The sequence below is a fragment of the Hemiscyllium ocellatum genome, chromosome 3 (genome assembly GCF_020745735.1).
Source record: "Hemiscyllium ocellatum isolate sHemOce1 chromosome 3, sHemOce1.pat.X.cur, whole genome shotgun sequence".
NCBI classification, from domain to species: domain Eukaryota; kingdom Metazoa; phylum Chordata; class Chondrichthyes; order Orectolobiformes; family Hemiscylliidae; genus Hemiscyllium; species Hemiscyllium ocellatum.
Window position 1 is genome coordinate 6,386,457 of NC_083403.1, and position 23,914 is coordinate 6,410,370.

The window sequence follows — 23,914 nt, forward strand, 5'->3', positions numbered from 1 at the left end:
TTATTTGGTTAGAAACAACTAAGCTGCAGATGCTGGAATCCAAGGTAGACAAGCTGGAAGAACACAGCAAGCCAGCCAGCATCAGGAGAAGTTGATGTTTCAGGTGTAACCCTTCTTCAGGACTGGGGGGTGGGTGTAAGGGGAGCTGTAGATAAAGGGGGTGGCGGGGACAGGGTGGTGAGATGAGAATAGATGAAGACAGGTGGAGGGTACGAACTGGTTAGCCAATGGGAGGAATGAATCGGACAGGTGGCTGGGAGGGAGGGAGAGAGACTGGGAAGGGAGTTGGAGAATGTAAAGGGAGATTACTTGAAAGTGGAGAACTCAACTCCATGCTGAGCCTTGTGGGCTGTGGGCTGTGGGCTGTGGGCTGTGGGCTGTGGGCTGTGGGCTGTGGGCTGTGGGCTGCCCAGGCGGAAGATGAGGTGGTGTTCCTCCAATTTACGGTTTGATCCTGTGTGGCAATAGAGGAGACCAAGGATGGTCATAGTGGGAAGGGAAATTAAAATGGGTTGTGATTGGGAGGTCAGGTCAGCCCCTGTGGACCTGGCTGAGATGTTATGCAGGTAGAGCAGGTAGTGAAGAAGGCTAATAGCATGCTGGCAATTCCTGGAATGGAGGGGTTACCTTACACTGAAAGACTGAAGCGACTGGGCTTGTTTACCCTTGAGTTTAGAAGACTGAGAGGGGATATGATTGGGAGCACCTGATACAGTAAACGGAGTTGGAGGAGAGGCAGGTGAACCTCTGTCTCTCCTGGGAGAGCCTGGGTGGTAGTGAGGGGGGCACCAGGTCGCAGGGACCAACCAGACCTCCCAGTCACTGCCCATTTTAATGAAAGTAAAATGAAAATATATTGTCATGGATATCCTTGGCTTTAGGATAAAGGTTTGGATTTCCTGTTATAAGAGATTCTCCAAACAAATCTACTGGATTTAGTTCATTTGACGTCATCTATGGCCATGAAACTGGATTAAGGAAATTTTTTAAGACAGAAGGATGAAACCTAATTATAGAGTTATGTGTTCCACACTTGTAGAGACACATGAAGCATTTGAAAACATCCCAGGCAACTATTAAAGCATGGATATACAAATGTGTTGTGTTCCATCAGAAACTGTCTTGTCTGAAATCTATCATTGTCAAATTAACTTTAACTGGTAGTTTGGCACATAACCTTGTGATCCCAGCCAATGGCTGTGTGTTTTACTGACATGTCATCACTTGTTTCTACAGTGTTTCAATCCATCAGAAATGAAATGGCATATTTGGAGGAGGAGCATCTGGTCAAACGTGCTCGACAGAGCCGGACACAGGATGGGTAAGGTATCTGGGAATGTCGAGGTGCTTGTGGATTAATACTGGAAAAGCACAGGTGAGGGACAGGGTAGAGAGAACTTGACTCCATGTCTAACCCTGTGCTGCCCTGTCCTGGCAGTGTTTGATAAGGCGAGCATCAAGGAGCTTTAGTTTTAGTTTAATAGAATAGGGGAACTTACCCATGTGCTATACTTGCCCACTTATTGCTATTGAATCCATGGCGACTTGTGTTTTGCAGGAGGGGCCTGACCTCTGATTCGTCTGACAGTGAGGATTACCCCGAATACCCGGTAGGTTGGTTTTGTGCGGACTTGTTTGACCCGAGTTTCAGATCGGTGTCTGTCTCGGACTTTGCTCAGTGAGACCCTCCTGTCTGAAGGGGAAGCTATGGTATAGGGGCTTGCAGTAGGCTGACGCACCAGTGCGGAATGGAGATTGTGAACATCAGTGAGACTCGAAATTGAAGTCTGATCTGTTTGCTCCAGAGCTTGTTGGAGATTTTCTCTCAGGATTCACACAGCAGCAATCCATGTTGTGGGAGCTTGTTATGTACAGCTGACAGCAGTGGGTTGGGGTTTAGGATGAGGAGGTTGAGGGGATGGCCAATGGGGCTGTGTTGGAATCTGAAGCAGGATTCCTGTGACGGTCCCCCACCCCCAGGCTCCCTGTGACCACGTGTTTGTCAGCTCTGAGTGATCAACTTCATTATTTTTATTTCCTGCATAGCTGACCAATCACATGAACACTTCGCTGCTGAGCCTATATCGGAAAACCAACCCGGACCATCCTGCCACTCCAGCTGCCAGGAAGGTATCAGAGGATGGCAGCAATCATGGGCATGAAGCTCCTCAAACACTGGGTCAGTCACAAGGATCCCTGCAAGGTACAGAGCGCTCTGAGGACAGTTGGTTCATTGACAAGATACCAGGAGTTCCCCGTTCAGAAGCTCATCTGCTTGATGAGAAAGAATCAAAACAGAATCCTGAGGTAACAACCAACACCATCCCTTTCAATTTCCCAAACCTGTGGCTTCATTTTTCTCTTTACAAAATGTAACAATCGGGAAATGAAAACACCCCCACCCCAGGCGTGTCTTTGCCCACACTCCCTCTTTGCCCTGGGCACCTTTTCCTCCTAGCTGCCCCGCCCCTCGTGGCACCAGGCCCCAGTCCCCCTTCAACCCTGGAAACCACCCACTAGCCTCCCTCCCCAAAGTCCTGGGCCACCCAGCACCTCTCAGCCCAGGGCTTGCTGATTTGCTCCTAGCTGCATGTTATTGAGGTCTTGTTTCACTCTGTTCCAGAGATTGGAAGCGTCACCAGTGGATCAAGCCACGAGGAAGCAAAGCAGACTGAGTAAAAGGAAACGGCAAGATAGAGAGGAGTCAAAGGATGTGGATGCTCAGATAGAGTCAGCTGTACTGAACAAAAAAGGTATGTTACAGAGGAAGTTTAAATCCTTCCTGGGGCTGGGTGAAGGGATTCTCTCTGTCTCTCTCTGTCTCTCTCTGTCTGTGTGTGTGCGCACCTGTGTGTCTGTCTCTCTCTTTCTCTGTACGTCGCGCTCGCTTGCTCTCTCTCTCTCTCTCTCTCTCTCTCTCTGTCGCCCACTCTTGCGCGCGCGCGCTCTCTCTCTCGTGCTCTCTCTCTCTCTCTCGCGCTCTCTCTCTCTTGCGCTCTCTCTGTCTCTCTCTCTCTGTGTGTGGCTTTCGTGCGTGCTTCTCCCCCCCCCCCCCCACATTTTCCTTTAGACTCAAATGGCACCCTCTTCCCCGCTCCTGTGTATCTCTCTCTCTCTTCCCCGAACCCCAGAAATATCCCTCACTGGCCGCTCAATAACTAGTCCCCGAATCAACCAGAAAAGACCACTCTATGCCTTCTCGGGCCAAACACCCCTGACCTCGCCCCACTCTGATTCCCCATCCCCTCCCATTTGCCAGTATTGACTCTATTCCTGCACATCACTCCCGGACTGATTTTTCTTCTCTGCGCCACCTCCCTATCCAGCCCTGGCCTGACTCCATACCCTGACCTAGACAGATTGGCATGGTCTGCAGGAGTCTGTACCAGTTGTGACCCTTACCCTCTGCATTGAGCCATTGCACTCACTTGTATCTTTCCCTTTCTCTTTAACAGCAAAAAAAGGATTTGAACTGCATCGTTCGACGGTGACGTTTGAGGATGTCGGTGGCTGTGAAGGAACCTTAAAGGTAAAGGGCAGCTGGCTAGACTGGTCATGATGGTCTATATCAGTCTGTGCCACCCAGTCCAGGGGTAAGGACATTACCACTGTGCCATAAGAGGGCCCTTTCAGGCATGGTGGGAGACAGTCAGGAGGGAGTTTCACTGGGAGCCCCTAACATTGACTGCGGTGTAATGACGTCTCACGTCTTCGGGTGAAACATGGACAAGGAAACGTCCTGATTACCACGTACCGACCTCCCTCAGCTGTTGAGTCAGTAATCCTCCATGATAGAGAACACTTGGAGGAAGCACTGAGGGTGGCAGTGGTGCAGAAGGTGCCCTGGGTGAGGGATTTCAGTGTCCATCACCAGCAGTGGCTTTGCAGCAGCATTCCCGATTGAGATGGTAATGTAAATCACTGGTGAGCTGTGTCTGCAGCAGGTGGTGAGGGAATAACAGGCTGGGAATACTGCAGCAAAGAACTCCCCTCCAGACACCCCAAAGCCTGTCTCCCATCCTTAAGGCACAAGTCAGGCAGGAAGCTTGACACTATCCAGAACAGAGCACATTGACAAGCATCCACTCCCTCCCTTAGGGAGAGAGGCGGGAGGAATGGGAGGGAGAGAGGAGGGAGGAATGGGAGGGAGAGAGAGAGAGAAGGCAGGTGTGGGTGAGAAAAGTGGGGAGAGAAGGCTAGGGGAGAGAGGATGTGGTGGGAGGGGGGAGAGGGATTGATGACCGTGAAAGAGGGCGATAAAGAGAGGGAGTACAGGTAAGGAGGAGTTGAGAGAGGGAGGAAAGAGAGCAAGGAGTGTGAGATAGGGAGGATGGGGCAGGAGAGAGCAGTAGGCAGGGGGTTCACCTTGTGGGCTTTAGGGGGTGCTGCTCATAAAGAGGAGAAGTTGACGTGGTCCACAAATGGTTTTCTGCCTTGCTGTTGCAGGCTGTGTGCCAGCTACTGATTCACATGAGACATCCTGAGGTATACCAGCAGTTGGGTGTGGTACCACCCCGTGGATTCCTGTTACATGGACCCCCAGGCTGTGGGAAGACACTGTTGGCACAAGCTATTGCTGGGGTAAGACCCATCTGCAGTCAGAAACTCTCGCCACAGGGATGTGACCTCACCTGGGATTGTCCCATTCCAGGTTCCGGTCTCTGGTCTGAGAGAAAGGTCTGGGAGTATCCCAGTCCAAATTACCAAGTTTGGGGTGTGTGGCCTGAGAATGTCCCCCTCTGGAATATGGTCCCTATTGGTCAGTCCGGTCTTGATGTGGGACCAACTCCAAACTTCAGATCTAGAATGTAAGAGACTGATCTGGGAGAGAGTCTGGTCTCTACTATAGGGGACTGCCGCGGGGGAAGGTCTGGTGTCGAGTGTAGGATGCTGCTCGGGGAGGGGGTGTTTGTCTGCTCTGGGGTATAATGGACTGCGTTGGGGCTGGAGGTGTGGGGTCCAGTCTCAGGTGTAGGGGACTGCTTTGGGGGTGGGTGGGGGGGTTGTCTGGTCTCGGATGTAAGGGACTGCACTGGGGTTGGGGTGGGGAAGGGGGATGTCTGGTCTCGGGTGTAGGGGACTGTTCTGGGGGTTGGGAGGGATGCCTGGTCTCGGGTGTAGGGGACTGTTCTGGGGATGGGGCGTTGGGGCCAGGCTCAGGTGTAGGGGACTGCTCTGGAGTTGTGGGGGGGGTGGGGGGTGTCTGGTCTCGGGTGTAAGGGACTGCTCTGTGTTGGGTGGGGGTGTCTGATCTCGGGTGGATGGGGTGGCACTGGGGTTGGGGTTGGGGTCCGGTCTTGGGTGTAGGGGATTGCACTGGGGTTGGGTGGGGGGTGTCCGATCTCGGGTTTAGGGGATTGCCCTGGGGTTGGGTGGGGGTGTCTGGTCTCTGGTGTAGGGGACTGCTCTGGGGTTGGGGCCCGGTCTCGGGTGTAGGGGACTGCTCTGTGTTGGGTGGGGATGTCTGATCTTGGGTAGATGGGGTGGCACTGGGGTTGGGACGTTGGGGTCCGGTCTTGGGTGTAGGGGACTGCATTGGGGTTGGGGCGTTGGGGTCTGGTCTCTGGTGTAGGGGACTGCTCTGGGGTTGGGTGGGGGTGTCTGGTCTCGGGTGTAGGGGACTGCTCTGGGGTTGGGGCGTTGGGGTCCGGTCTCGCGTGTAGGGGACTGCTCTGGGGTTGGGGCGTTGGGGTCCGGTCTCTGGTGTAGGGGACTGCTCTGGGGTTGGGTGGGGGTGTCTGGTCTCGGGTGTAGGGGACTGCACTGGGGTTGGAGCATTGGGGTCCGGTGTAGGGGACTGCTCTGGGGTTGGGGCGTTGGGGTCCGGTCTCGGGTGTAGGGGACTGCACTGGGGTTGGGGCGTTGGGGTCCGGTCTCGGGTGTAGGGGATTGCCCTGGTTTTGAGTAGGCGGAGTCTGGTCTGAATGGGAATGTTTTGGGCTGAGTTTCAGATTAATAGTTACTGTATGCTGTTGCCTATGGTTCTCATGTCGTACAGGAGCTGGAGCTGCCTATGTTGAAAGTTGCTGCGACTGAGATTGTATCTGGGGTTTCTGGAGACTCTGAGCAGAAACTACGGGAGCTTTTTGAAGAAGCTGTGGTGAGTAGCCAGTGGGAAAGGAGATCAATCTGACTTGGTCATCACTCCGATTCCAGGAACTTAGCTTATCGGCTCCTCTTCTCGCCTCCCCACCTCTCGCCTCATTGGTTCCCCGTGCCTGATGGGGCAGGGTGGGTGAGGGGGTGTTCTCCTGGTGCCCTGAGGATGGGGGTGAGCTTCTGTTCTCTGAAAGGTGCAACCAATCACTGTGGGATTGTCTTGTTGCCTGTCGCTGAAGCTGTTGTCAGGAACGTTAGCTGCTGCTTCCTGATGTAGTTATTGATATCGGTGTAAGTATGCACAGATGTGATCCTGTTCCTTTTACACCAGCTGCAGGCTCCCTGCATCGTTTTCATTGATGAGATTGATGCCATTTCTCCCAAACGGGAAGTGGCTTCGAAAGATATGGAACGTCGGATTGTGGCTCAGCTGCTGACCTGCATGGACGGTGAGTCCCGCTGTGTGCAGAGAAGGGGTGCTGCTGGGAGATGGAGACGCATTGTGGGTTTGCGGAGAAGGGTCTCTGAGCCCGGCACTGGGCGGGGGGAAGGGTTTCTGAGCCCGGTACTGGGGAACGGGGTCTCAGAGCTCGACACTGGGGAAGGTCCCTTCAGCATCTCCAAGCTGCCCAGCATCTCTAATCACCTGCACAGCAATCTCAGCTCAGCAATTGTCACTGAGTTAGTTCTTTGTTTGGCATTGTTACCTTCTCTCTTTTACTGCTCTCTACTCCCCAGCCCCAAATCCTGGTCCAGTTCATGATTTTTTTAAAAAAAGTTATTTGCTTTAACAAACAACGCTAGCAGTGTTTAGAGTTCGTTCAATACGCCCATGTTCCCTCAGCAAGCACCCAATTACAATATACAATGTTATACAACAGATACATATGGCACACGTAGACAGACTGTCCTTACGTTCTTAATTCCTCCATAAGCTTCAAAAGCGGCGTCCGTTTATTTAATTGGTTTTATTCTGCCTGCTGTCTGAGTAACTGTGACTCACACTGTCCTACTCCCAGTGTTTCTTATGCAGAACTGTCATTCTTTGGCCATTAGTATCAGGTGTAATATGGGCTTTACAAAGCAGCAGTTGGAATTTTAAAGACTCTTGTTTTGCATAGTTGTTCTGACAGATTATTGAAGACTGAGCAATAATTAGAACTTGATTTTAAAAAGCACCTCATTATGCAGCACCTTTTTTGTTAATCTCCTCTTGTCCTTTCTACTCTGCTGTTTATTCTGTGTGCTGCTCTCTGTCTCAGCAGGATCGGTGTTTAGCTGGGACTCTGTAAAGCTGTGGGTGTGGTTGCAATGAGCACTGTTGAATTGTGGGTGAGATTTGATGAGTGTCCCATACTCTGTTGTTACAGATCTGAATAATCTGGCCAGCACCACACAAGTCCTGGTTATCGGTGCGACCAACCGGCCAGACTCATTGGACCCTGCACTGCGAAGAGCTGGACGCTTTGACCGGGAGATTTGTCTGGGAATTCCAAGTGAGGGTGCCCGTGAACAGTGAGTCTGTTGCTGTGCAGTGAAGACATGTTAATGACCATTCCGCCTTTTACAGTGAATGGACTCTTCCTGTGACAAGTCCCCACCTCCTTTTTCAGTCAATGGACTCTTCCTGTGACAGAGGATTTTCCCTTTGCCTCCCCACCCAAGGGGAAGATTAGATTACTTACAGTGTGGAAACAGGCCCTTCGGCCCAACAAGTCCACACCGACCCGCCGAAGCGAAACCCACCCATACCCCTACATTACCCCTTACCTAACACTACGGGCAATTTAGCATGGCCAATTCACCTGACCCGCACATCTTTGGACTGTGGGAGGAAACCGGAGCACCCGGAGGAAGCCCACGCAGACACGGGGAGAACGTGCAAACTCCACACAGTCAGTCGCCTGAGTCGGGAATTGAACCCGGGTCTTCAGGCGCTGTGAGGCAGCAGTGCTAACCACTGTGCCACCGTGCCGCCCACGATCTTGATTGATTATTTCCATATTATTCATCTTTGATAGAATGTACCAATTAGGACCAGGGTAGGCCACTTGTGCATGGTCCACCAGTGAAGAAGATTTAAAAACCTTCATGCATGGGACATGGGCGTCGCTGGTTGACTAGCATTTATTGTCTGTCATTAGCTGGTCTTGAGAAGGTGGTGATGAGCTGCCTTCTTGAGCTGCTGCAGTCTGTGTGCTGTTGGTGAATGCCCTTAGGGAGGGAATTCCAGGATTTTGACCCAGTAACAGTGAAGGAACAGCAAGGCAGGATGGTGATTGGTTTGGAGGTGAACTTGCAGGGGGTGGTGGTCCCATGTATCTGCTGCCCTTGTCCTTCTAGATGGAAGTGGTCATAAGTTTGGAAAATGCTGTCTAAGGATCTTTGGTAAATTTTTGCAGTACATCTTTTAGTCAGTACACACTGTGAGTGGAGAGGATGTTAGTGAATGTGGTGCCAATCAAGCCTTGTCCTGGATGGTGGTGTCAAACTTCTTGAGTGTTGGCTCTGTGTGTATGTGCCACTTGTTCAGTGTATTTCCGTGGTGTAACCTTGGCAGGCTCCAGTGGCAGGGCCTTTAACATTCCCCATCTATTGAATCAGAGACACTGCTGCACCTCTATCCACTTCCGTCTTTACTGGCTTCCCCTTGAATTTGGGAAGAACCCAGAAGTGTACTGACGGTATGTTTAACCGAAGCTCTGCTGACTCTGGGTCTTTTGCTTTTTCTGTAAACCAGGCTGGCTCCTGGTCTATTTCCTGGCTGGTGGTGTGTACCTTGTGCCTTGTCCTCTGAATTAATTCCTTTAGACAACCCTTCTCTTGCTTGAGTTGGATCTGGCGATTTCAGGTAATATGGGCTTCTCGAGTCCAGCACATTGCCTCCTTTGTGGCCACTAATCATATCAGTGACATTCAACACCGTCTGCTGAGGTTCTGCTACTTGATGCACCTGGGCATCTTCGCTTGGCTGTGTTGTTTCGCCGGTGGCCGACCCCATCATTGCAATTTCAGAAGCTGCCTGGAAATCCAGGTGTGCTTTCTCAGTAGCTTCCACTGGATGGCTTTGTGTCAGAAGCCACAAACTGAAGGTGGGAATTTTTCCCACACTCTAGTCTCGTCGGCGTTCGCAGCCCATATGCCCTCAGTGAAAGCTGCAGATGTCCTCTGCTCCCTCAGTAACTGAGCTAGTGTACTGTTCTTCCCTGGTACTGACCGCAGCCCACGTGCCCTCACAACAGTTCTGGTAAACTCTGGAAGGGTGAGTACTCCCCTCTTCAGCCAGTGGCTGTGGCCGGAGTCCCCTTGTAGCTACCACTCATGGCCCCCTCCCCAGTGTGTACCATTCTTCCCTGGCATCAATTGCAGCCCATTTCCCCCTCGTGACTGCTTCAATGTTATGCTTGTGGGTTCACGAGAGCCAGAAGTAGAACATGAGGTCAACAGAGGGTAAACTTGAATAGGGAATACTTTATTGTGTGTCCTCTCAGCTCCACAGTTTTTAGACTGCCTGCTCTAGCTCCTGCCTCCGGGTCACCTGACCTGTTCTCTTAAAGGGACAGCACATACCTAACTACTTACGTAACAGACACCTCCTTTAAGTTTGACCATGGCAGTATTTGAGCCTGTTTCTCTAACTTGTGGTTATAGATTACTGGTCCATCAACATTACCATGACAGCACCATCTCTCCAGAAAGGCAGCTGTCCACAGATTAAGACAGATACTTTGTATATCCCTTTTACTGACATTCTGTGTCTGGTATGTACATTCTCCCTGTAATTATCTGATCATTTCCCTGATTTCTGTCAGGATTTTGAGGACTTTGTGTCGAAGACTGAAACTTCCGGAATTGTTTGATTTTCGCCAGCTTGCCCGCCTGACCCCTGGCTATGTGGGTGCTGACTTGATGGCTCTGTGTCGGGAAGCAGCCATGCACACGGTTAACCGTGTTCTGATCCAGCAACACGAAGACAGCAGACAAGCAGATACTTCACAGCAACAAACAGAACTGGTGAGGAACCTTGATTCTCCCCTGGCCTGTCCAACACTGCTAGGACAGGGGCAGCATGGGGTTAGATAACAGTGTAAAACTCCCTCTACACTATCCCCATTGTATACCACCAGGATAGGAACAGCACAGGGTTAGATACAGAGTAACGCTGCCTCTACACTGTCCCCATCATACACCACCAGGATAGGAACAGCACGGGGTTAGATACAGAGTAACGCTCCCTCTACACTATCTCCATCATACACCACCAGGATAGGAACAGCATGGGGTTAGATACAGAGTAAAGCTTATTCTACACTATCCCCATCATACACCACCAGGATAGGAACAGCATGGGGTTAGATGCAGAGTAACGCTCATTCTACTTTTATAACCTGAAAATAAAGCTCCTTCGACACTATGCACTTCAAACATTTCAAAGTACAGCAGAGGGTGAGTTACAAAGTAAAGATTCCTTTGCACTGTCTCCTTCAAATGTTCTCAGTACTGTGTCAACATGGGGTTAGATCGGGAGGAAAGCTCCTTGTACTCTGAAACTGAAAGTAAAGTTCCCTCCCAACTTTGCCCACCAAATACTACTAGGTGAGTCCAAGAAAGGTTAGATACTGAGTATAGCTATTTCTAATCTGTCCCCGTCAAACACTCTCAGGACTAGTATAGAGTGGGATTAGATACAGAGTAAGTTCTCTCTCCATCAAATATTCCCAGCCCAAGTATAACACAGAGTCAGGTATGGAATTGAGAGTGGTAGAGGGAGGGAGTGAAGGGGTGGCAGGTGACTAGATAGATGAAGGGATGGGAGATGTAATGAACAGTAAACTGCAGTGTTTGGTGCTGGGACTGCTGCTTAAATGTATCGAAGTGTTAAAGGATGGGAGGTATTATTGCCAAATATACTAATGACAGAAATGTAGGTAGGAAGGGAAATTGAGCAGGACTTAAGGTTGCTTTAGAAGGGTATTGATAGGTGAAGTGACTGGACAAAGGTCTCACAAATGGAGTACAATGGTAAAAAGTGAAATTGCGTTTAGAATTAGTTCCAAACAAGAGACATAAAATTGCCAGAAAAAGCAGCAAGCCTGAGAATTGGGAGCATTTTAGAGTTCAGCATTACAGAACCAAATGGTTAATCAACAGGGGGACAATATAGTATGAGAGTAAAATTAACACCCCCCTCAACATTTCTGTAAATGTGTGAAGAGAAAAAGAGTAAGAACAAGTGCAGGTTCCTTAATGGGGGAGATCATCGAAACATTGAAAATAAGAGCAGGGTGGACCATTTGGCCCTTTTTTGAGTCTGCTACACCATTCGATGTGATCATGGCTGATCATACATCTCTGTGCGCTGTTTCCACTTTGTCCCCAACCCTTTGATTCCTTTAGCCCTAAGAACTATATCCAACTCCTTTTTGAAAACATTCAGTGTTATGGTCTCAACTGCTTTCTGTGGCAGAGAATTCCACAGGCGCTGTCTCGCGCTCGCGCTCTCTCTCTCTCGCTCTCTCTCTCTGAGTGAAGACCTTTCATTTCGTCTCCGTTCTAAATGGCTAACCTTAAACTGTGACTCCTGGTTCTGGACTCCCCAATCATCAGGTACCTTCCCGTGTTTACCCTGTCTTGTTAGAATTTTACTGGTTTCTGTGACAGCTGCCTGTGATTAGATTGGAACCGAAGAAATGGCAGAGGAATTGAGCATTTACTTTGGTTTAGTTTTCACAAAAGAAGGCACCAGTAACCTCCCAGAAATAAGTGAACCAAGGGTCTAATGAGAGTGCAGAATTGAAGGAAGTGAGTAATTGTATTCCTATCTGCCACATGAAATCACTCTCCCTGTGTATGTCATGGCAACACGGTAAAATTAAAGTCCTCACAAACACCAGTGGTTCCTAATCACACTTCTTAAACCAGCAGTTAGTGGTGTCGATAGTAGTCATGATTTGGAGATGCTGGTGTTGGACTGGGCTGTACAAAGTTAAAAATCACAACCTCAGGCTATAGTCCAACAGGTTTAATTGGAAGCACTAGCTTTTGGAGCGATGCTCCTTCAACCATCCTTCCAATTAAACCTGTTGGACTATAATCTGGTGTTGTGTGCTTTTTAACACTTTTTTTAAAAATAACCAGTTCCAAACCTTGTGAGTAATCGATATCAGACGTCCTGCTTATGTCTTAAGTAAAGACATTTATTAACAATGCAGTAACCTTAACAAAAAATAATTAACGTTTATTTAAACCAAATCACTTTTGTTTTATGCCACATTCTCACAGACAATTAAGGGATAAATGAGAAAAGGAAAAATAACAAAAGTCCATCTCTTTCAGGCTGAGTTTGAGAGGCTGTGTACATTGCTGAAAGATCCATCGCCTCTCTCTGAGAAGGAGCTGCAGAAACTCCACATAGAGATGACTGATTTCACTGATTCACTGTCAGTGGTCCAGCCCTCAGCCAAGCGGGAAGGATTTGCCACTGTGCCTGATGTGACTTGGGCTGATATAGGAGCTCTACAAGAAATCCGTGAGGAACTCTCCATGGCTATTCTGGTATGCAGACCCAGCTTGAATCTGGCTAGAACCTTGGCAATGTTCATTCTGATTTATCCTTTACTAGTACATAGTGCTGTTTATAGCCATCACCTCAGAGAGTACATTCCATACACTGCCCCAAACAATAACTCAGGAGATCACCACCCGCCCTAACCCGTTCCCCTGAATACACTGACTCAGGAGATCACCACCCACCCTAACCCGTTCCCCTAAACGCACCGACTCAGGAGATCACCACCCACCCTAACCCGTTCCCCTAAATACACCGACTCAGGAGATCACCACCCACCCTAACCCGTTCCCCTAAACGCACCGACTCAGGAGATCACCACCCGCCCTAACCCATTCCCCTAAACGCACCGACTAAGGAGATCACCACCCGCCCTAACCCATTCCCCTAAACGCACCGACTAAGGAGATCACCACCCGCCCTAACCCGTTCCCCTGAATACACTGACTCAGGAGATCACCACCCACCCTAACCCGTTCCCCTAAACGCACCGACTCAGGAGATCACCACCCACCCTAACCCGTTCCCCTGAATACACTGACTCAGGAGATCACCACCCACCCTAACCCATTCCCCTAAACGCACCGACTAAGGAGATCACCACCCGCCCTAACCCATTCCCCTAAACGCACCGACTAAGGAGATCACCACCCGCCCTAACCCGTTCCCCTGAATACACTGACTCAGGAGATCACCACCCACCCTAACCCGTTCCCCTAAACGCACCGACTCAGGAGATCACCACCCACCCTAACCCGTTCCCCTAAATACACCGACTCAGGAGATCACCACCCACCCTAACCCGTTCCCCTAAACGCACCGACTCAGGAGATCACCACCCGCCCTAACCCATTCCCCTAAACGCACCGACTAAGGAGATCACCACCCGCCCTAACCCATTCCCCTAAACGCACCGACTAAGGAGATCACCACCCTCCCTAACCCATTCCCCTAAACACACCGACTAAGGAGATCACCACCCACCCTAACCCATTCCCCTAAACGCACCGACTAAGGAGATCACCACCCGCCCTAACCCATTCCCCTAAACGCACCGACTAAGGAGATCACCACCCGCCCTAACCCGTTCCCCTGAATACACTGACTCCGGAGATCACCACCCACCCTAACCCGTTCCCCTAAACGCACCGACTCAGGAGATCACCACCCACCCTAACCCGTTCCCCTAAATACACCGACTCAGGAGATCACCACCCACCCTAACCCGTTCCCCTAAACGCACCGACTCAGGAGATCACCACCCGCCCTAACCCATTCCCCTAAACGCACCGACTAAGGAGATCACCACCCGCCCTAACCCATTCCCCTAAACGCACCGACTAAGGAGATCACCACCCTCCCTAACCCATTCCCCTAAACGCACCGACTAAGGAGATCACCACCCGCCCTAACCCATTCCCCTAAACGCACCGACTCAGGAGATCATCACCCGCCCTAACCCATTCCCCTAAACGCACCGACTCAGGAGATCACCACCCTCCCTAACCCATTCCCCTAAACGCACCGACTCAGGAGATCACCACCCGCCCTAACCCATTCCCCTAAACGCACCGACTAAGGAGATCACCACCCGCCCTAACCCGTTCCCCTGAATACACTGACTCCGGAGATCACCACCCACCCTAACCCGTTCCCCTAAACGCACCGACTCAGGAGATCACCACCCGCCCTAACCCGTTCCCCTGAATACACTGACTCCGGAGATCACCACCCACCCTAACCCGTTCCCCTAAACGCACCGACTCAGGAGATCACCACCCACCCTAACCCGTTCCCCTAAATACACCGACTCAGGAGATCACCACCCACCCTAACCCGTTCCCCTAAACGCACCGACTCAGGAGATCACCACCCGCCCTAACCCATTCCCCTAAACGCACCGACTAAGGAGATCACCACCCGCCCTAACCCATTCCCCTAAACGCACCGACTAAGGAGATCACCACCCTCCCTAACCCATTCCCCTAAACGCACCGACTAAGGAGATCACCACCCGCCCTAACCCATTCCCCTAAACGCACCGACTCAGGAGATCATCACCCGCCCTAACCCATTCCCCTAAACGCACCGACTCAGGAGATCACCACCCTCCCTAACCCATTCCCCTAAACGCACCGACTCAGGAGATCACCACCCTCCCTAACCCGTTCCCCTAAATACACCGACTAAGGAGATCACCACCCGCCCTAACCCATTCCCCTAAATGCACCGACTCAGGTGATCACCACCCGCCCTAACCCGTTCCCGGAAACACACCGACTCCCCTAAAGAGGGTAAAGTGAGGATTGCAGATGTTGGAGATCAGAGTCTAGATTAGAGTGGTGCTGGAAAAGCACAGCAGGTCAGGCAGCATCCAAGGAGCAGAAAAATCAGCGTTTCAGGCATAAGCCCTATAAGCCCTTCATCAGGAATGTATTCCTGATGTAGGGCTTTTGCCCCAAACGTAGATTTTCCTGCTTCTCTGATGCTGCCTGACCTGCTGTGCTTTTCAGCACCACTCTGATCTAGACAGACTCAGGAGGTCACCACCTGTCCTAACCCGTCCCCTCGACACACTGACTCAGGAGATTACCTGTCCTACCTCCCAAGCGCAGGTAAATTTTGGGGTCCGTAACAATGAGGTCAAAACCTGACAGATACTGTGTGTTCTGCTGATGTTGTTCAGCTTTCTCTGTCTCTTTTGCATTCCTTATTTCTCAGTGTGCAAAAACACAGGAATAATTGCGGCTGCTGGACATCAGAAACAAAAACAAATTGCTAGAAAAGCTCAGCAGGTCTGGCAGCATCCGAGGAGAGAGAGTTAACGTTTTGGGTCAGGTGACCCCTCTTCAGCTCTGAAACGTTTCAGCATCTGATTTCTTTCCCCAGATGCTGCCAGACCTGCTGCGATTTTCCAGCAATTTGTTTTTGAACCTGATGTGAGATCTCTGTCAGTCCCTCCCAGTGTGCAGTATATCATGAACCTTTATCTTCTCATTTATGTATTTAACATTATACAAAACAGGTGTGTACCTCTGATTGGAGTTGGTGTGTCATTCCATTCTGCTGACGTGGTGATAATCTCACTTAAGTTGTAATCTTGAACCCCAGGTAACGTTCTGGGTCATGGGTTTGAATCCTACTGTGGCAGCTGATGAAATTTGAATTCATTTGGAATTAAAAGCCTCCTCTAATGGAGACCATTGGAACCACTGCTGGTTGACGTAAAGCCCATCTAGCTCACTGATGTCATTTCGGGAAGGAATCCTGCTGTCCTTACCTGGTCTGACCTGCAGGTGACTCCAGTCCCACACTGATGCAACTGACTCTGGGCCCGCAGTGTCATTCTAGCCAGTGGTGACCACATCCCAGCAACAAAATGAGAAAATGTCACTAATCTGCATATTCCTCTGACTGCCTCCACTTTTTTTGCGGGTCAGGACCGGGCATGGCTGGGATCACATGGGTGTCTCTTGTTGCTGACCCTCCCTCCTTTTCTCTGTTTCTTTAGGCTCCGATCCAACACCCAGAGCATTTCCAGCTTCTGGGACTGTCCAGCCCAGCTGGCGTGCTATTGGCTGGACCTCCAGGCTGTGGGAAGACACTGTTGGCCAAGGTGAGTGCCCTGTAAACCACCCCCCCCCCCCCCCCAGTTAGTTTTTTTCCTCTACCACTGTTGTGCAGTGACCTGTAGGTCAGGAGTTCACATTCTTTCAATGGAAACTTGTGAAATAAATTCTGAACAATCTGCTCATGTGGGGGCAAATCCTTTCTGTCTCTCTCAGATGTGTGACTGTTGTTCATCTCCAGGCCTCTCTGATTCTTGTCCCTCATTCTATACCAGGTCTGTCTGACGCATCAGATTATTGGAAATAGGAGTAGGCCATTTAGCCCCTCGAGCCTGTTCATTAGGATCACGGCTGATCTGACGCTGCTTGCGCTGACTTTTCTGCCTTTTCCCCACGGCAAATTCCCCGTGACTAAGTCAAGATATCGATCTCCGTCTTAAATATAGACAAGGACTCTGACCCCACAGCTCTCTGTGACAAGGAATTCCAAACCCTCAGAAGAAATTCCTCCTCATCTCCGTTTTAAATTGGCGCTCCTTTTATTCTGAAATTGTCTCTGGTCCTCAACTCTCCCATGAGAGGAGGCATTCTCTCAGCATTTACTCTGTCAAGCCCCTTTAAGAGTCCTGTACCTAGAGTCATGGCACTCCAACCAGAACTCTATCAACAAACACATTGACTTGGATTCTGTTTAGTACACCCCTGAGTAAAAGGACAGGAAGTGGCATCACCAACCCAAGGAAACCTAAACACACTAATAAAAAGTGGGCTGTGCCACTAGTGCTTCACCAGAGGCTCACTGATGATACCTAGTATGGTGATGAAATGTCTGAAAACAAACCTTCCAGCTCCGTGAGCAAACTTAGATCCAGTCCTTTACATTTTAATGAGGTAATCTCATTCTTCTAAACTCCAATGAGTCCAAATCATAACACAGTCTCTCCATAACAGGGGTCAGCCTGGTGAACCTTCACTGAGCTGCCTGAATGAAGTGATATCTTTCGTCTCTCATTCTCCTCTGGATTAGAGTTAACCCTTACCCTGTCTCTCTGACCTCAGACCCTTATTCTCCCCTGGTTCCCTCGTACCTTGGGCTCTGGTTCAACTCTAGCCTTGAAATTGCTCTGAAGTTGTGGAACGTGATGTTGTGTGCTGGATATAAGCCTTGTTCTTGGAGACGGGATGCTGCTCCTGCAGCTTACTGTGACTTTGCTGGGATGTGGCAGCAGAACATGGACAGACGTGAGTAAGAGAGTAAGGTCATCATTAACATGACAGTCCACCAGAGGTCATACTTACGCACAGTATGATCACTGAGCCTGCCCTTCCCAATGTACAGGAGATTGTATGGAGCGAGCAGAGCAGACTAAATTGAAAGAGGTACAAAACAATTACTACAGATAGACCAAGTGTTAGGAGCCTAGGAGAATGAGGTTGGAGAAAGTAAGGTGCCAGTGCTACCCTGGGAGAGGGTGAGGTGCAGGGGCCTGGGGAAGAGTGGATGAGAAGATGTCATTGATTTTGGTGGAATCATGATGACAGTTACTGAGTATAGATAGTCGACCATTTGTAAACAATTTTCAGCATGTTTATTCAGTTTGTTAAACAGTAGCTGTTTAGTTAGATACCCGATCCAATATATGACCTGTGACAGATGGTTCACTGATCCTGGGGCTGTTGTATAGAATGGCAGAGCAGGGACAGCAGTGATAGAGTTGATGTTTCACGGTCTTTGGTGGGAACAGTTTTCTTTCTTCCCTTGAGCTGATGTCGCATACTCCTGGTCTTATCCCAAGTACATGGTGAGTCATTTCCTTCTATCTCCCTTACCCCTACTCCCCACTCCGCCCCTCCCCCTCCGTCTGTCTGTCTCCTCTCCTTGCCTACCCTCTCCTGTTGTCTTGTCTTCTCTCTCTCCGTGTATGTACTCTCCCTCCCTCCCCACCCCCCCCCCCCCCCTGTTGATAAGTGGGGACTGGCAACCTATACCGTGTCAGTTACAAGTCTGATTTTGATTGGCCAGGGACCACGAGGGACTGCCCCAAATACCAGGATAGCCATTGCCACAGCATGAAGGGAGGACCCTGTTGAAAAGAGATAAGGGGGAGTCTCTTCAGCTAGAGGGTGGTGGATCTGTTGAACGCATTGTCGCAGAGGGTTATGGAGGCCAAGTCACTGAGTTTCTTTCAGCCAGATGTAGCTAGGTTCTTGATTGAGAAGGCGATCAAGTCTAATGGGGTTGAGAAAGATATCAGCCATGACTTAATGGCAGAAGAGACTTGATGGGCTGAGTGGCCAAATTCTGCTCCTATAGCTTATAGTTTAATGTCAGTAATTTTAGGTACCAGCGATGAAAATGAGTTTTCCAGCACAGGCAGAATCATTTATAGACTTCAGTGTTTTTCTGTAAAGTACTCAGAGGTACAGGGAGTATTCTGATGGAGAGAGTGCAATCCTATGGCTGGAGGTGAGTTCCAACTGTTTACATGAGCAGATTGTTTATTTAGCTATTGTTCAGGGGACTGGATGTTCAGTCTGGCAGGATTCCAGGCATGTGTGGGTCTGGAACATGTCCCTTTGTTCTGTGTCTGTCATGGGCCTGCACAGTTTGTGATCTGTTCTTGGGCTGTTTGAAGACTGGAATAACTGAATACTGCAGCTGGCTTGGAAGTGCTTGATTTACTACAGTGATATCTGAACCTGATGGATTACATTCGGAGGATTGATTACACACAGGATTTGAATGAAGCTTTGAAATATTAAGGGAAATTGATCGGGTGGAAAGGGAGGTTATTTCTGCAAACCTCTGCCTCTTCCCTGTAATCTTACAATCCTTTGCTGTTCAGCTGCTTATCCATTCCTGTTTTGCACATTCTCTTCCTCCACTCTCAGGCAGTACATTCCACTCACTGGCAGAAATGTTTACTCCTCCGTGGTCTCTGGTTCTCGCTCCGTCCCACCAATGAGAACTGTGTCCCACTCCCAATTCCTCCTGATTTTAAACACTTTGATCAAATCTTCTCTCAGATCCCAACAAGGAGAACAATTCCAGCTTCTCCAATTTGTCTGGGGCTATGAAGACTGGCTTCACTGGAACCAGTCTTGTCAATCTTTGCTTCACTCCCTCAAAAGCTTTCACATTCTTCCTAAAGTGTGGTGTCCAGAACTGGATACAGTGGCTTACCCACTGCTTTACTACATCTCTCATAACTTCCTCATAAAGAACAGCAAACATTTGGAGCTCTCTGCCACAGATGATGTTTGATGTGGGGTTAATTGGGACTATAAACCTGAGATTAATGTATTCATGTCTGCTGCAAGTATGAAGATGTGTGGGACAAGAGTGGGTTTGTGGAACTGTGTTGCAGATTGTCAGCGTTCTCATTGATTCCAAGGGCTTCTCCAGTTCATCTGCTCCTGCTCTCCACCCTCACCACAAGCAACAAATGACACTGGAGTAGGCTAGTCATTTGGAAACAATAAATGCTGGAGATCACAGTGGCTTAGACAGCATCCGGGGGAAAGAACAAGCTAATGTTTGGAGTCTTGTGTTAACTTGCTGTCTCACCATGAATGCTGTCTGAGCCGCTGTGATCTCCAGCAATTCAGTACAGATTCCAGCATTTTCAGTAATTTGCTCTGACATTGAGCCAGTCACTTTGTTGCTTTCCTGGTGGAACTCCATCGACCTGGAACTTCCTGTTTCTAACCCTTCTTCACATCTCCAATCATTGTTAGTTAATCTTAAAAACTTAATGAGGGATGTGAGAAAGTCAGCAGGAAGAAAATGATCCAAGTAAAATCATCAGCAAGACATCTGGTTTCTGCTGTATGATGGGACAGTGCACAAGGAGGGTCCAATGAATGTGGTCAATGTTGGGAGACTGTAGTCACTGGCAAGTGTCAGTGCCAAGAGACTGTACTCATTGGTTTGTGTGGGGTTACTGGGTGATTTTAGTCACTGGGTGGTGTGTGTGGGGTCAATGGTGGGAGACTGTAGTCACTGGATGGTGTGTGTGCTGTCTTTGGAAGACTAGTTACTAGGTGGTGTGTGTGCTGTCAGTGGTGGGAGGCTGTAGTCACTGGTGTATGTGCTGTCACTGGCAGGAGATTAGTCACTAGGTGGTGTGCGTGCTGTCAGTGGTGCGAGACTGTAGTCACTAGGTGGACGTGCTGTCAGTGGTGCAAGACTGTAGTCACTGCTGGTGTGTGCAGTCGGTGTGAGACTAGTCACTGGGTAGTGTGTGTGCTGTCAGTGGTGAGAGACTGTAGTCACTGGGTGGTGTGTGTGGGGTCAGTGTTAGGAAGCTGTAGTCACTGGGTAGTGTGTGTGAGGTCAGTGGTGGGAGACTGTAGTTACTGGGGTGGTGTGTGTGTGGTCTGGTGGGAGACCAAAGTCACTAGGTGTGTGCGCTGTCAGTGGTGGGAGATTAGTCACTAGGTGTTGTGTGTGCTGTCAGTAGTGGGAAACTGTAGTCACTAGGTGGTGTGCATGCTCTCAGTGAAGGGAGACTGTAGTCACTGGTGGTGTGCGTGCTGTCAGTGGTGGGAGACTGTAGTCACTGGGTGGTTTGCATGCTATCAGTGGTGGGAGACTACCCATTGGGCGATGTATGTACTGTCATTGGTGGGAGGCTAGTCACTGGGTAGTGTGTGTGTTGTCAGTGGTGGGAGACTGTAGTCACTGGGTGATATGGGTGCTGTCACTGGGAGACTAGTTACTGGTGGTCTCTAGATGGCGTGTGTGGGGTAACTGGTGGGAGGCTGTAGTCACTGGGTGTTGTGTGTGCTGTCAGTGATGGGGGACTAGTCACTGGGTGGTGTGTGTGCTATCATTGGGAGACTGTAGTCACTAGATGGCGTGTGTGGGGTTAGTGGTGGGAGACTGTAGTCACTGGGTGGTATGGGTGCTGTCACTGGGAGACTAGTCACTGGTGGTGTGTATGCTGTCAGTGGTGGGAGCCTGTAGTCACTAGATAGTGTGTGTGTGCTGTCATTGGGAGAATGTAGTCACTGGTGTGTGCGTTGTCAGTGGTGGGAGATTAGTCACTAGGTGTGTGTGCTGTCAGTAGTGGGAAGCTGTAGTCACTAGGTGGTGTGCATGCTGTCAGTGGTGGGAGACTGTAGTCACTGGGTGGTATGGGTGCTGTCACTGGGAGACTGTAGTCACTGGGTGGTTTGCATGCTATCAGTGGTGGGAGACTACTCATTGGGCGATGTGTGTGCTGTCATTGGTGGGAGGCTAGTCACTGGGTAGTGTGTGTTGTCAGTGGTGGGAGACTGTAGTCACTGGGTGATATGGGTGCTGTCATTGGTGGGAGACTGTAGTCACTGGGTAGTATGGGTGCTGTCACTGGGAGACTAGTCACTGGTGGTGTGTGTGGGGTCACTGGTGGGATACTGTAGTCACTGGGTGGTGTGTGCGCTGTGGTGCGAGACCAATCACGGGGTGGTGTGTGTATGGGGTCAGTGGTGGGAGACTGTAGTCACTGGATGGTATGTGTGCACGCTGTGATTGGGAGACTGTAGCCACTGGAGGGGGGAAGGTGTGTGCTGTCAGTGGTGGGAGGCTAGTCACTGGGCAGTGTGTGTGCTGTCAGTGGTGGGAGATTGTAGTGACTCGGTGGTTTGTGTGGTCTGTAGTGCAAGAGTGTAGTCACTAGGTGGTGTGTGGGGGTCACTGTCAGGAGACTGTAGTCACTGGGCAGTGTGTGTGCTTTCAGTGGTGGCAGATTGTAGTTGGTGGTGTGTGTGCTGTCAGTGGTGGGAGGCTGTAGTCAGTAGGTGGTGTGTGTGCTGTCAGTAGTGGGAGACTGCACTCATTAGGCAGTGAGTGCTGCCATTGGTGGGAGGCTGTAGTCAGTAGCTGATGTGTGTGGAGTCAGAAGACTGTAGTCACTTTTTAGGGAACAGTGACACTGGGCAATCTCATTGAGCAGTAAGTTTGATTGTGATTAAAAATGTACTTTAATTTGAGGTTGATCAATAATTTACTTCTGTCTCTAGGCTGTTGCGAATGAATCTGGACTGAATTTCATCTCTGTGAAAGGACCTGAGCTGTTAAACATGGTGAGTCAAGAGGATTGTTGCAACACAGAGTAAACTCCTTTGCTAATTTAAACCAGACATATGGAAAAGCTCACCCGATGTTCCTCGGATGCTGCCTGACCTGCTGTGCTTTTTCAGTACTATACTCTTGACCCCAAATTTTATTATTTAAGTCCAAATGAGAACATTACACAACATCTATTTACAACTCCTTCTTCTTAAACCTATCTTTTATCTCCCACTCCACAATAGTGGTCTGATTTTTTTTTTAAAATTGTTTTGCAGAAAGAAAATCACTTTTCAAAACCAGCCAGCTGTGTTAATTCTCCTTTGTAGATTTTCTTGGGTTGTCTTTGGTCATCTGCACAAATTTCTTCCGTACAGATATCTTTCAGAGAGCTATTCAGTTCACAGTCGTTTGGTGGGTTGGCTGTTTTTTGCCAGTCTCCGCTGTTCTCCCCAAATATTCAAAATACCAGATTTTTATGTCTCTTTGGTTTGATGTCATGAAAACATTAAAATTCAAATTCGATTGGATTTTAGTATCTTGGGGCATAATTTAAACTGGCCGAATTTGAATTTGTTGAGTACCATGGCAATGCAACTCCAGCTATTTATTTCACAGCCAAATGTTACATTTTTAAATTGTTCAGCATACTGTGTTTTCAGTCAATCCTTGCCAGCTTTCACTCTCTCTTGAAGTTACAGTATTAACTCCACCTTCATAACAGCATACAGCTGCGCTAGTGACTTTGCAGAATATCCTGACCATGTCCCCACAGTGCAAGGTGTCCTTGATTGGAACACATCCTCTCCCTTGCTGACGGGCCCTGGCTCCCTCAGTCCCATACGGCACATTCATCAGGTCCCATCTTCCTGTGACCCACCTTGGACTGTCAGGCTTTCTCAGTCCTACAGTTCACTGTCATCCTGTGCTCTGTGCTGAAGGATGAAGAAATGAACCCTTGATTCAAGTGTAAGAGCACCATGAATCAGGATGTATTTTGGGACTGAGCTACCAGTGGTAAATGTGAGGTGGGACCCATAGTCTTCATTTTCCCATCGTTGTCTCTGTGTTATAGGAAGTAATGGGGCCCTGAGACCCAGAGTATTACCAAGGTAATGTCTGTTTTTTCTAACAGTGTTACTGTGTCCTGATGTTTGTTTAACTGCAGTACGTTGGTGAGAGTGAACGGGCAGTACGGCAAGTGTTCCAGCGAGCTAGGAATTCAGCACCTTGTGTCATTTTTTTTGATGAATTGGACTCACTCTGCCCTCGGAGATCAGAACATGAGGTGAGTTTTCACTCCATCTTTTAGACTCTATCCAGGGTATGAGGAGATGCCAGGAAAGTGGAGTTGAGAAATATATCAGCCACAGTCAAATAGCCAAGCACACTGGATGGGCTGAATGGCCTAATTCTGTTCCTGTATCTTATGATCTTATGTCTTTGAGGGTCAGATCACATGAGTTTGAACTCCATTGTTGCTCTTATCCCTGAGGGGAGAGTGTAAGAAGTCCGTTAGACAGCAAGCGTTTTATTAACTGGCACCTATTGGAGCAGGAATATTCAGGTTGATCAAGAGATCCACGTAATCCATGTAAAAGTGACCCCATCCATTTAAATGGG

At 49.4% G+C, this 23,914-nt stretch overlaps 1 protein-coding gene across 1 annotated transcript in view; it reads left to right on the forward strand.

The window, feature by feature from the left end:
* The window catches only part of nvl (nuclear VCP like), a 60,195-nt gene that overhangs the window by 16,030 nt on the left and 20,251 nt on the right, over nucleotides 1–23,914 (forward strand). Inside the window, exons 5-18 of the mRNA XM_060848003.1 lie at nucleotides 1,237–1,321; nucleotides 1,559–1,610; nucleotides 2,047–2,307; nucleotides 2,624–2,753; nucleotides 3,456–3,529; nucleotides 4,447–4,581; nucleotides 5,999–6,100; nucleotides 6,431–6,548; nucleotides 7,470–7,614; nucleotides 9,912–10,113; nucleotides 12,436–12,654; nucleotides 16,179–16,283; nucleotides 22,243–22,305; nucleotides 23,460–23,579. Coding sequence (XP_060703986.1) covers nucleotides 1,237–1,321; nucleotides 1,559–1,610; nucleotides 2,047–2,307; nucleotides 2,624–2,753; nucleotides 3,456–3,529; nucleotides 4,447–4,581; nucleotides 5,999–6,100; nucleotides 6,431–6,548; nucleotides 7,470–7,614; nucleotides 9,912–10,113; nucleotides 12,436–12,654; nucleotides 16,179–16,283; nucleotides 22,243–22,305; nucleotides 23,460–23,579 — 1,811 coding nt within the window. The remainder of the gene's footprint in view (nucleotides 1–1,236; nucleotides 1,322–1,558; nucleotides 1,611–2,046; nucleotides 2,308–2,623; nucleotides 2,754–3,455; nucleotides 3,530–4,446; nucleotides 4,582–5,998; nucleotides 6,101–6,430; nucleotides 6,549–7,469; nucleotides 7,615–9,911; nucleotides 10,114–12,435; nucleotides 12,655–16,178; nucleotides 16,284–22,242; nucleotides 22,306–23,459; nucleotides 23,580–23,914) is intronic.